Here is a 12699-nt window from a genome sequence, read left to right on the forward strand (position 1 = left end):
GTGCAAAAATTATTGTGACGTCATTAAACAGTTCACACAGAATTGAACGTTTTCGCTATTCTTTAGGTTCATATTCACAAATGTAAATATACTAATATGTCAGAGTGTAATTTCTCAATTAAAACAAAAAAAGGCACTATAAGCATTTAATTTCTTTTTTGCTAACATAAAAGTATGCTGTTTGTATTTACAAAATCACAAAGAAGCAGTTACACAGTTTTGAAGAACTTTATAACAGTTAGTGTTTAAGTCCAAAATTATTCTTCATACACAGGTATCTTAGCAGAATACTAAATAAGAGAGAATTCCAAGCTAAATGTCATGGCCTAATACAGTGCATGCTAAAAAAAAAAAAAAAAGAGATTACACAAAAAGACTTCACTCTCAGAAGTAAAATGTAAAAGCAAGTAAAGGGAACAACAGCATATGTTTCAGATCAAATAAAATAATAATAGCTAAATAAAAATATACTATAATTATGCAAATTGGCATATCTTCCACATGATGCCCAAATGTGCGCAAAAAATATTACAATGGATAAACATAGAGAAAAAAATTAGCTTTAACAAACAAAAAATTTATCACTTTCTCTCTGATAACTCTCTTCAGATCTATAGTAATTCAAAAATATAAGCCAATGATCACAAAGCTCACCAGAAGGATATTCATTTAAGTTCTGCTCATAATTTGAAGTCAACCATGACAAATTTCGATTTCAATAATCTTGGGGGAAAAAAATATAAATTGAGAATAAAAGCTCAAAAAATACTATCGCAATTAGTATAGCTACATACTTTTGAATGTAATGACTGACATAATTTGAACAGATGTCATCGTAGGCAACTAGCCCAGGTAAGCTTTAACAACCAACAAAGGCAAAAAACCCCATCACAAACAAAAATGTTTAAATGTATGAAAGAACATTAATGAATAAAATTTTGCACGTAGTAATATTTTTTTTCTTTGGTGAAAATATGCACCATTCATGTTAAAAATAATATCAAATGTGAGAAAAAAAAAAATAACGACAACACAATTTTACCACCAATAAAAATATATGCTAGTGCATAGCTTCCAATGTAAAATTTCTATGCCCAAAGGTTAATACTTTAATGAAAAGCCCCTGGATCTCGTGGAATTCCAATCGCTGGTGAATTACCGAGTACCAACACAACCTGGTTTTTTGGGTTTAATACCCACAATGCGACGCTGGGTTAACTCTCAATCCTTAATGTGTTCTCGGTGATGGAGAACGCAATACTTGCTCCCCCCTCAAGCATAAGAATGCACCACTTGGTGGTTGTTCCATCAGACAGAGCAGCTAGGATTTTGACATTGATGGTTGCCATAACATGCAACCCTTACACTACAGTCTACCAAATGATAAAAATAGAACTGCAAGGTAAACAACAAGCAGAAATGGATGCCTTTAAAGAAAAAAAACATTGCCTATACTTGTCAAAAGTACAACCCTTCTGTAATATTGGATTTATACAAGTGTACAACCTTTATTAGTGTGTAAAAAAAAAATAATAATATAATAAACTAAAAGTAAAATATTTAATCACAATCATTATTGATGCACTGTCCCAAATTTCATATACTAAAGTAAATAATTATATGACAACATACATAAAAAAGAATGTAAGTGCAAGCTTTTCTCCCCCTGGTATATGTATTATCAAACAAAAATGGATAAATACAACCTCAAATAATGATAGCTAGGGCAATATACACTGCCCTTTTTTTTTTACTTATCACATATATACTACATTTAATGAGAATAATTTTTTGTTTTTTTTCAAGTGAAAAAATTAAATGCATATAAAATAAAACAATGAACTGTGATTTACACTACTATCTTCTGTTGAAATCCATGCAATCTCCACTACACTGATATGTCACAAACTTTGCATACATAACACTATCACTTAGGGACCAAAAAAGGGGGGTGGAAGAGCACTTTTTGAACTGACAACATCTGACTTTTTGAGTCATCCAGACATCCTGTAAAAAATGTCCAACTCTCTCACCTTAAATTCCATAATACCCTTATACATCATGATTAACATAGCATTAAAAATAATAATAATAATAAACTGCTTTACATTCTATAAATCATAGAATCATAAAAAATTAAAGATTGGCCTTGCTGTAATTTGTTGTTAAGACAATAATAAGTTCAAGTGATAATGTAGCACTTTTTTGAAAAAAAAATTCCTAGCTAGAGCTGGTACTCTCTCAATAGTTATACTTTCGCATTGCATCGTTCACATGCCTAATTAAGTTGATTGCTACGCTTTTGTGTTTCTCTCCTCCTTTGGCTACTCCTACTAAGCACGCTTTTATTGTGTTCATTACCACCAACAAATGCTTGTCCTCTTCGTTATCCGCATCCTTGCGCTTGAAGACCAGCACAGGGAATCCTCCATCATCCACTTTCTTTAGAAAAGCAAACTTGGAATTCTCGAATTCAGGCCCATTGATATAAAAATCTGAACTGTCCTCATAATGTGACGCGAGTCGTTTCACTTGGGCTTGCGTTGCGCTCATTCCCGCGGAGAGAGCCCAGGGGTTTCCTTCTTGGTCGTATATCCCACACTTTAGCATTGTACTTCCATCCCCCTTCAAGACATCCACGTAACTATCCCAGGAGCCCATCTTGTGTCAATAGATCTGTAGAGGAGAAATCAAGCCAGGACTTCAGATATATTAACTTTAACATTTGATACAGCTTCAGAAACAATTCATCAAACAGTGCAAGTGATATATTGGCCATAATTTATTTAATGAAATATATATAGAATACTTGGATGTTTGCCAATTCTTATCTTTGGAATTCTTCTGATTTTTAACTTTCATATTGTTCTGTCAGCATGCTTCAATTCAGACATGTCTTTTAATTAATGGTCTCATTAAAAATAAAATTTGAAATGTCTGTTTATATGTATATTTTTGGGGAAATGTTCCTGATGATTTTCTTATCATTGATAACTCCATGTGTGAATACTCCTTTTATCTTTCATTCATAATTTCATTTCAATATACTGGTACAAGTATTTCTCCCTTTGTCATTCGATAAATTCATGTTGGTGACAGAAACACAGACATTTATTATAATTACTGCACCAGCAGTGACATTTCAATTGAGTTTTAAAAAAACCCACTTTCCAGTCTTGCGTCCTTGTTAAAGTGGGATTGACATTCAGACACAAACAGACCAAAATATTCTTCCATTAATTACAATTACTGTACACAAGTTTTCCATCATTTTTTCTTTCATTTGTGCAACCTACTATAAAAAATCATAGCTGCTGAAACACTAATGTACACTAACTATAGGGCTCAAGAACAAGATGCCATTCTTATCAATGAATGCATCACAAACAACACTAGTCATAGCTTACTGTGAGTAGAAATTGGTCTTAGTTAGGCTAGCTGTGACCAATCACAGTGAAGATATGATGAACTTGGGAAGGGTGAGAGGGATGTGTTAATGTTACTCCCTCCCCCCCCCCCCCCCTCTCCCCCCTTCAATATTTGAAAATCTGTGGCAGTGTGTTTGCTATTACAGTAAATCAAAGCACAGCAGTTCAAGTGTGAATAAATAATTTCACAACAAGTTAGTGACTATATCGCAAACTTCACAAATCACTAAGAGAGAAATTTGTGAAATCCGATAGTCCCCTTATCTGTTCCTGATATCAGAAGTCAGCTGCAGGCTTGGTGGTGAATTGTTTCTGATTCACAGTTCTTTTAATAAATGCAGACCTCATGGCTTATGGCAGTTTCAATATTCACCAATGACCCCTTTTAAATTTCATTTGCAGTATGGATTGTAATCAGTTGCTGGCAATGATCTATCAACATGATAGAGCTTTGTCGTGATCAGAGAAGATACTAAGATACAGAATAAAATCTTTAAAACTTACCCGGGACGAAAGACAAAAGGATTTTTGGATGTTTGTGAGAGTGTGGACTCAGCTTACATACAAATCAAATATCTCTGAGATCTCGACGTGTATTTTTACGTAAACCAGGAAGAATCCTCTTTGTCGGTGTATATATACAGGTATACTATAGAGCAATGTATCATTGGACAAAAAAAGTATATTTAAATTTCCAGTTCAGGGACTCTCCACAGACAGGTTTTACATGGATCTATTTTTAGGATCTTATTGACAACAAGCTTTTGAAGGGATGATGATTTTCAACAAGTCAACCCCAGCAGGGTCCAATATCAATCCACAGAGGGGGCTTGTTTAATTTACTACATCCAATAAAAAGTGGCATTGAATGAAGAAAATTAATTATTGGATTACTGTATGAAAAAGTCCCTTTGTCTAAATCCATGTCACAGATATTCTTAAATGGATACTATTGAGACGATTAGACCAGACACAGGTATTGAGGTTATATCATTACAGGTTAAGTTAATTATAATCCCTTTCCTACCCCCCCCCCCTCCCCCCCCCCCCCCCCCCCCAACACACACACACACACACACGGAGATCAAGTTTCGACCAGGTCAACTTCAATATAAGCCTACTACTATTGATCATCTTTAATGTCTTATACCCCCTGTCTGAAGTAATAAAAGACGTCTTCCTGTTGCAATATTTCTTTCACCGTCTAGGTTATTAAAACGTACACGCGTATCATGTTCCATGTTTCATTGATATTTAAATAAGCTGGCCCTAGATAATCCTGCGAGGTCATGTCCGATCATAGGTTCATTTTAATTAAGACCATGAACAAAAGGGAGTTAAATTCAAAGCCGACACTTCCAGCAGACATTCACAGATCCACACATTCTTCACATCCCTCAAACACCGCACCCCTTTCATCATACCAGCATCATCAGAGAAGTACGACCGCTTTTTTCATTTAAATTAACAGAAGTTCCTATCACACTTAAATGGCATGAAATGAAATTTAACTCACCGAATTGTTATAAAGGATAACAGGGATTTCTTCTACCGCACCAAGCCGGGTTCTTTACAATTTCAAGATGGCTGAAGGAAAAAAATTTCGATGATTCAGAAACTCTTTCGGGATTGTTCGGTAGTAATCGTTAACGTGCAATATACCGCAAAAACACGTGGTCAACATGAGTCATCCGAGGTATCGGTGCGGAGCTAGGCGGATCAAAAGTTGAATCGACACAATCCAGTTATACCGATGCCTGATGGAATGATTGAAAAACGTATATGCAAAGCTACAATTGTGCACGTGCACGCGTGTGCACGCGCGCGTGTGTGGTTGGGGGGGGGGGGGAGGATTCTTTATAATTAATGTATAATCACGGTACCTTAATACTATAGGTAGTAAGAGCAGAGACATAAATAACATTTATGTCTCTGGTAAGAGGTAATAAAATTGGGGACGAATTTCAAGTTATGGAGTTCTAGGCAGTGAATTAAGCCATGCAGAGAATACAATATTTTAAAACTAAAAAATTTTTGTGATGACCTTTACGATGCTTTATTTTGATATATTGAATATTAAGGCTATGTACACGCGTTATTGCTCAGTGTCAGTGTTCTTCTCCAGGATTTTGAGTGAAATAAACTGAACTACGTATACAGACCAACCCCGCAAAAAATTGTCAACTGAAAATACACCACCAAAACTAAAAATCCCAATCCCAGTGGAAAGGGGGGGGGGGTGTATATAAGGGAAGATTTATCTACTATCCACTCAGCGGTCAATTTTTATTTAAATTTGACTTTCATAATCAATTTACCGTTTACACCAAGAAATGAAAGGTGTTGTTCATAATGCATACAATATAGATGTTAATTATTGAGAATGAAAATCGTTCTCATTGATAAGCTAACTTTCAGCTAAGAAACACTTACATATGCCTAAACGATGAGTATAATAGAACCAAGAAAATAGTGATCCATACAAACTTTAAATGAATAGTTTAAAATTCACAGAATTTAAATAGTGATAATTTTTAGACCTCAATGTAAATCATTGACGTGTAAAAATAAATGCTGGTAAAAAACTGGAGAATGATTTAAAGACATGTCAATTATTGTAAGAATGTATAAAACGTTTATGTCGGACTGTATAATGACTATGCATGTCATTATATATTTAGTTCATCAATTGCAACAATTTAGAAGTTGTAAAGAAGTGTAAACTGTACACTCCGCGATGTTCAAAAGACCTTTTGTCAATTATACTGTATAATTGAGTTTGTGCATGCCAACAGGAAAAAAAAACCTTTTATTGTATACATGTTCATACTGAATATTTACACAATTATGTGAGAAAAGGGTCGATTTGTTCAAACGTCTGACCTCGATCGACATTAAAGACCAAGCAATGTTTTAATAAAATACGGTCCGTATGAAATACTAGTACATGGATTGTCAGTGCATATATATATAGGCATTTATGTCTAGATGGGAACAAACAATTCCGCATGGACCGAGAATGCCTACTTCAGAAGTTTTGCACCAATCTACTTTAATTATATAAGGCGCAGTTTCGAAAGAAAAAAAACCAATCTATATACTGGAGTGTTAAGCGATAGGCTGTTGTTGAAAAAGTTTCAAATCAATTTTGTTTTATAATTATGTTTGAACTCGATCTGTGACCTGTTAGATGATATATCTTCCTTTAAAATGATTGTATATCAATTGTTTAAAGATAATTCCCGTGGGTTGTATACTATTTCCTCTAAAATATTGACAGTGCCTATATACATGAATTCAATAAAAATACTACCAGAATGGAAATTCAGAGGTGTTAATGATCTTTTACTTTTGAGGGTAAAAATTCACAAAAAAGACCCTGCTATAGGGACCACATCGCTTACCCGAGCAAAGATACGAGGATTGTTCGATATGTGTAATGTGTATTGTATATGATATCTCAAACGCATTGACTGATTGTAGAGTCAAGGGCTTGTCGGGACTTGTGATTTCGATTGAAAAAGGAAAGTCACATGGGACTAAATCTGGTGGGTGTGGCAAGACGGTAATCATCTCCGACTCCCAAAATTGCTTCACAAGACAGTTCAAATGTATGTGATGGAGCATTATCATGAAGTAGACGAACATGCCTAAATTCTGACAAAGGGCGTCGTTTATATATGATTAATATTTCTCAAATTGCATGAACTTTTTAAGTAAAATATATGGGTAATACCGACCTGTAACACCTTTGCCTTTCGGCACCGAAATTTGTACGGCTATACCATCACATGAAAAGAATATGCTATATAAAGAACCTTCTTTGAGCTTACGTACGGTTCTTTTGGCAACTACACGCCATTTGTTTCCAATTTTTCTTACTGGTTCGAAAGAGTGAACCCATGTTTCGTTACCAGTAGCAATATTCACAATTTGTCTTTGATTGAATTTGGGAAACATCTTTAGCAATTGCATGCAACAGTTTGTACTCGTACCCGTTTTTTCGGTCATCTGTCAATGTATGCGGTATCTGGCAGCAATTTTTCGTTCTTTCAAACACGCTTCAAAATGAAATGCACCCGCGATGGCGATATGCCAACAGCTATGGCATCATCACGAATTGTGTATCTGCAATCACTTTCAAATATTTCTTGGAGACTTTTGAGACATTTAAATGCCTTGCCTGTTGCAGTCTCTCAGGTCGGTCAGATTTTGCTGCATATTTGACGGACTCTGTCCCAGTCCGAAATTCCTTTCTCCACCTACAAACTGTCTTAAACATTATAAAGTACCCCATCAGACCCATCCAACCCACCCTACCCCTCAGTTCAGTAAATATCTGCATTACCGAGTTTTGCGCGAACTTTTATATATGCTTTTCTTTCTTCACTATTCTCAACCCGATTCACAACCATTTTTTTTTTACAACAGTGTTCAGCCCAGGTGAGCTAAAAAAGCAATTAAATTGTACGACCCTTACATTTACTGCATCTTGACCTTTATCATACCTGTCTGTCAGATGAAATAGGGCTGAAACAAAGCATTTTAAATAGGACTTATCCTACCTTTGAAACTCCTAGAAATAGAAATTCCCAATCTAATTCATCTTCCTCATATTTACAATTTTTCACTCAAATCTAAAAAAAAAATTATTATATAAGTGCGCATGTAATAATTATTTAATAGACCAAAACATATAGGAAAACATAGAAGGAAAATAAAATCTTGAAAGTATTTAGCACTTGGGGTTTTCTTTTCTTAATAATACTCCTAACTTTGGCTCGAGAATTTATTCCGATTATTTTAGAAGGCCATGGATATCCTGTTATTAAATCACCCTGTTGTAAGAAGGTAATATTGCTTCAACCGGCCTGGCCTGAATAGAAACATTAACAAAATAATTTATAAAACCTATTCAAGGAAGAAATGAGGCAATCGTACAATTTTACAGTAAAAAATGATATCAGTATATAAAAGGACTATAATAAAATAGCACTTTTTTCACTGAGAGTTTCAGTAATCATGGCCATCGCGTACCTAGCTTTAAATAATACTAATAAAATTATTATTTTTTAAAAGTAATTTTACAGAAAAATTCTACTTCAGAGTATAGATCTATATGATTAATACTTTAATAGTAATAAGTGCGCGAAATTGTTTCCCTTATCGGAACTCTCTAGTACTATGCTGTCAATATAAACAAATGGCCGCAATGACATGAACTCTTTTGAAATTCTGACTTCATAGAGAGTTTGGCGGGTTCACAGGTCAGTGTTTCTGAACTTATCAATTTTGAACAAGTATTGGTATTTGATTGCAACGAATAGCAACAGCATGTTAGCTTTTATTGCCATTGAATTTGGTGGGGGGGGGGGGGTTCTGTCCCAACGTTATTTATCGTACCCAGGAAAGTTTACCTATAAAATACTTTTATCATCGTCCCAGAAGGACAGTGTTATAAAATTTACAAATAAAAATTATACAACACAGGCTGCAATACAGGAAAAAATATTTGAATTTTATTTAATCTCTTGATATAAAGATAAGTGAATAAGATCTTTTTTTTTAAAGATGGCCAGAGCCGTTGGACAGCAGAAGACGGACAATTTGATTGACTGGGAGGAGACGTCCATATCAGGACCAAACTTGGCATTCCATGCAGGATGTGTTGTTGGTAATTATATGTTATTCCGGTGAATATTTGGATTCCAATACAAATATAAAAACCGCCAACAGAACTTGCCATTTGGGTAAGTTTTAGGTGGCTCTCTAAACTTTGAAATCTGATAATTTGCCCTTCAAAAGAAGCACACCTGCAGTCATTGTAAATGAACCAATCATTACAGTTACTTTTCCTCATTCATAAAAATGCTATCAACACAAAATATAATATGCTTTGTGTAAATTGCAGGTAATAATTTTTACATTCATGGTGGAGTTGAAACCAAAGATGGAAAGACCCCCTCCAACAAACTTTACCTGCTGAGTACTTCTGGAGGGTCATGGACCGAGCAGTCTCACCCAGGTAGTCCCTCCCTCAGCCACCATACAGCTGTAGCTCTCAGTGATCGATACATTATTCTGATTGGTGGGTGGAATGGGAAGGCAAGATCTTCAAAAGTTTATGCTTTTGATACAGAGAAACGGTTATGGACAGAGCCCACAGTGGCAGGTTTTCCGGAGGATGGGGGGCTGAGTTCTCACACTGCCACCCCTCTCAGTTCTGGGGAGATCCTGATTTTGGGTCGAGAAGGAAGTCTTCGGATGCAGCGTCGTCACGGCAGTGGATATTTATTGTCGGGAAGCGTAGAATCTGGGAAGTTTACGTACAGGGAATACACACAAGAAACAGCATCTAGGTCTGGACACACTAGCAATATAATCGGAAATGTGCTTTATGTCGTAGGAGGAAGGGACAATAACCTTGTTGAAATGCACCAAGGATTCAAATCACCAAAATCCCCACTGCCAGTGACTAACCCAATAACTACAGCTGTGGACAAACTCTCTCCATTGTCCAAAACACCCAGTGGGAGGAAAAATCACATCACCATTGAATCCTCTGGGGCAATCTTTATTCATGGAGGGGAAACTTTTGATGGGAGAAGCAGAGAACCTGTGGGGGAGATGTTCATATTTTCTAGGAAACCTAGTCCTAATTTTTACAGAGTAGGCGTGTCAGAGGTCAAAAGGGCAGGGCATGTGTGTGGTGTTGTAGAGGACAAAATTATTCTTCACGGTGGATTTGGGGGCAAAAACCATGTGTATGGAGACACCTTCTATCTAAAATTTAAAGTTTAATTGTATCATTTAATTTTTGAACTATCAATATATTTGAACTAACTAAGAAGTGATGAACTTAATAATCATAAATATAGTATTTAACAGAAATAAACATTTATGCACACATTAACACATGCTTGTACAGCTGGTTATTTTGATTGAAGCAAAACAGAAACTCATTATGAAGTGACATATTCATTTATTCATTCATTACTTTATCACAACTGAATTCAACTGAATAATAATTCAACAAATACATATACATATAACCACAACTATATCTCCTATAAAGTGCATAGTCCATGGAAAATCACATAAAAAATCATTCCATAGGGATATCCCTATGTCAGAAAACTCTGTAGAAGAAATCAACCCACCACAAAAGTTATTTGGCAGAGTACCCTCTCAGCAGATTTAACATTATACTCTAGTGTATTTTGTAACAGAACGGCAGAACCGTCATACCCATGGAATATTTTGTTTTCACAAAATGTTGTGGGACCACAGCTGCCTGAGGTATTAAGTGCACAGATGACAAAAAACATCTTACTATAAAAATTGATTATCAACAAATACAAAATGAATAAATATACATTTTATATGATATGGGTTTGCTTTAAAATTTACCACAAATATTTGTCACCTGGAAAGATGTGAACTGGACATTTAATTCTATACATTATCCGAGCTTGTCAAATGCTACAATTTTTGTTCCTTTCATTGAAAAGGCAGACTTTGTGCATTTCTTTCCACAAACACTTATTCTCTATTTCTCTTTTTGTAAAATTACTCATAATACACAAAACATTACAAGTTTACAAGCGTTTTAAAGCAAACTCAAGTCACAAAAAGGTTTGTATACAGTAAAACACGCTTATAACGAAGTCCCAGGGATGGACAATTTTACTTCGTTATAAGCATATTTTATATCCGTCAAGTTTCCAATATGTAAAAGAGTCTTGGGGAATGAAATTCACTTTGCTGTAAGCGTTAATTCATTATAAGCGTGTTTGCTATAACCGTGTTTTACTGTATTTCATATGAATTGGGGGTCTTTGTTATTTGTTTAAGAATAAATATAAATGCTTAAATATATATTTTGAAATAATTAGTCTGCAACACTTGAATACCTCCTACATCAACAAACAAAAAAAACACCTCCAATTTAAAACACACAGGTGTCAGTTATGATGAACAGGTCCAATTCTTGAGTAAATATTACATCAAGATAATCTTAAAGTGTATCATGAACATATAAAAAAAAACCCTTAAACCCAGAGTGAGAAAAATGTAGTCTGACAATATATTGATCTTTGTGACGTCTGCTTTTCTATGTAGGTAGAAGGGTGATATATAGGATATATCTGGATATATTTGGTCATTTGTTGTAGGAGCAAACATGCATGTGCATACAAATCTAAAGTAAGAATTTAAAAAATCAACGAAGCTGTAATATCACATAAATATTGCACTTTAATGCATATACATATCACAAAATGTGTAGCTACTATTGATGCCCAAATGAAGAACAAAGTCCAACTTGTCAATCGGTCCATGTACGACATGTTTAAATTTACCCGATTACCTTGTAGTACAGGCACTATGACTAGAAACTACTGAAGAAATACTATTCACATCAACAAGAAACTATTTAATACATTTATGTATTTTAAACAGTCAGAGGCATTATTTTATCTGTCACTTGGATACTATCAATCTGTTTGTCTTATTGACAAGGATTTCCTTTCAGTTTAAAATTTTAGTCACCACATCAGCTAGATGATTTCAGCATGTTGAATTTTTACTCAATAATTGTGCTTGGTTTTGCGATGAGCTTTCCACAAGATTCTCTTAAACTCAAAAATACCCATCCTTCTTGACTAAGAATACTATAAATAAATAGGACACAAAAATTGAAATTGCTATTAAGATACGAAATAAAAATATGAATGGAATAACATGCAGCAATCTTGAAGTAGCTTAACACTTTAATTAAATTGCAAGCTGAAAAATAATGTGTGTGGCACTTTTTTGCAAAAAAAAAAAAACCTACCATTTACAATTTAAGATGCAATGTTTCATTCCAAACTCAGCATACCTTTGGCATAAATATGGCATTTTTTTGCTAAGAGAGGTAAAATAAAAAAATGCTCAGATCTTGACAACCAGACAATTGAACTAATTCTACAGTCCAGTGCCCTTTCTCAATCAGAGATTGACATCCATCTTCAGTATTGGGGTTGTGGATGGGCTCACAATGATAACCACGTGGAATATTCACTGAAAGATGCCACCTTTTTTTTTTCTTTTCAAAGAAGGACACTGAAGCCAGCCTCAGAATATGTCTGGACATTTGGACCAGTCCTTTTTCCAGTATTCACCTTTAAACAACCAGTCCTCTTTACCCGTGATCTGGTTGGTTCCATAGCTGAACCATCTAAGATGAGAAAATAAAAGTACATGTAAAGATTAAATTAGTGCTCAAAGA

The 12699-nt window shown here is 34.8% G+C and overlaps 2 protein-coding genes and 1 long non-coding RNA gene across 3 annotated transcripts in view; 1 reads left to right on the top strand and 2 right to left on the bottom strand.

Moving 5' to 3' along the window:
* Window positions 1–132: 132 nt before the first annotated feature.
* On the bottom strand, window positions 133–5227 carry LOC105327669 (uncharacterized). Its single transcript, XR_900079.3, has 2 exons — window positions 4945–5227; window positions 133–2676 (listed from the first exon to the last, which is right to left on the bottom strand). It is a non-coding gene; the product is annotated as an uncharacterized lncRNA (long non-coding RNA).
* A 3444-nt stretch (window positions 5228–8671) lies between these two features.
* On the top strand, window positions 8672–10850 carry LOC105327663 (kelch domain-containing protein 9). Its single transcript, XM_066083938.1, has 3 exons — window positions 8672–8695; window positions 9000–9102; window positions 9340–10850. The coding sequence occupies exons 2-3, from the start codon at window positions 9000–9002 to the stop codon at window positions 10227–10229; spliced, it is 993 nt and encodes a 330-aa protein (XP_065940010.1). The 5' UTR covers window positions 8672–8695; the 3' UTR covers window positions 10230–10850.
* Window positions 10851–11293: 443 nt separating this feature from the next.
* Window positions 11294–12699, bottom strand: part of LOC105327653 (oxysterol-binding protein-related protein 1) — a 38856-nt gene continuing 37450 nt past the window's right edge. Inside the window, exon 26 of the mRNA XM_011428248.4 lies at window positions 11294–12648. Coding sequence (XP_011426550.3) covers window positions 12546–12648 — 103 coding nt within the window. The 3' untranslated portion in view covers window positions 11294–12545. The remainder of the gene's footprint in view (window positions 12649–12699) is intronic.

Source organism: Magallana gigas, chromosome 5, assembly GCF_963853765.1.
Source record: "Magallana gigas chromosome 5, xbMagGiga1.1, whole genome shotgun sequence".
In the NCBI taxonomy this organism is placed as follows: Eukaryota; Metazoa; Mollusca; class Bivalvia; order Ostreida; family Ostreidae; genus Magallana; species Magallana gigas.

Excerpts from the sequence above, each read along its gene's own strand:
- LOC105327663 (XM_066083938.1), top strand. The coding sequence starts at position 9,000 with ATGGCCAGAGCCGTTGGACAGCAGAAGACGGACAATTTGATTGACTGG. Across the intron at positions 9,103-9,339 it reads CCATGCAGGATGTGTTGTTG|GTAATAATTTTTACATTCAT; the intron begins GTAATTATATGT and ends TGTAAATTGCAG.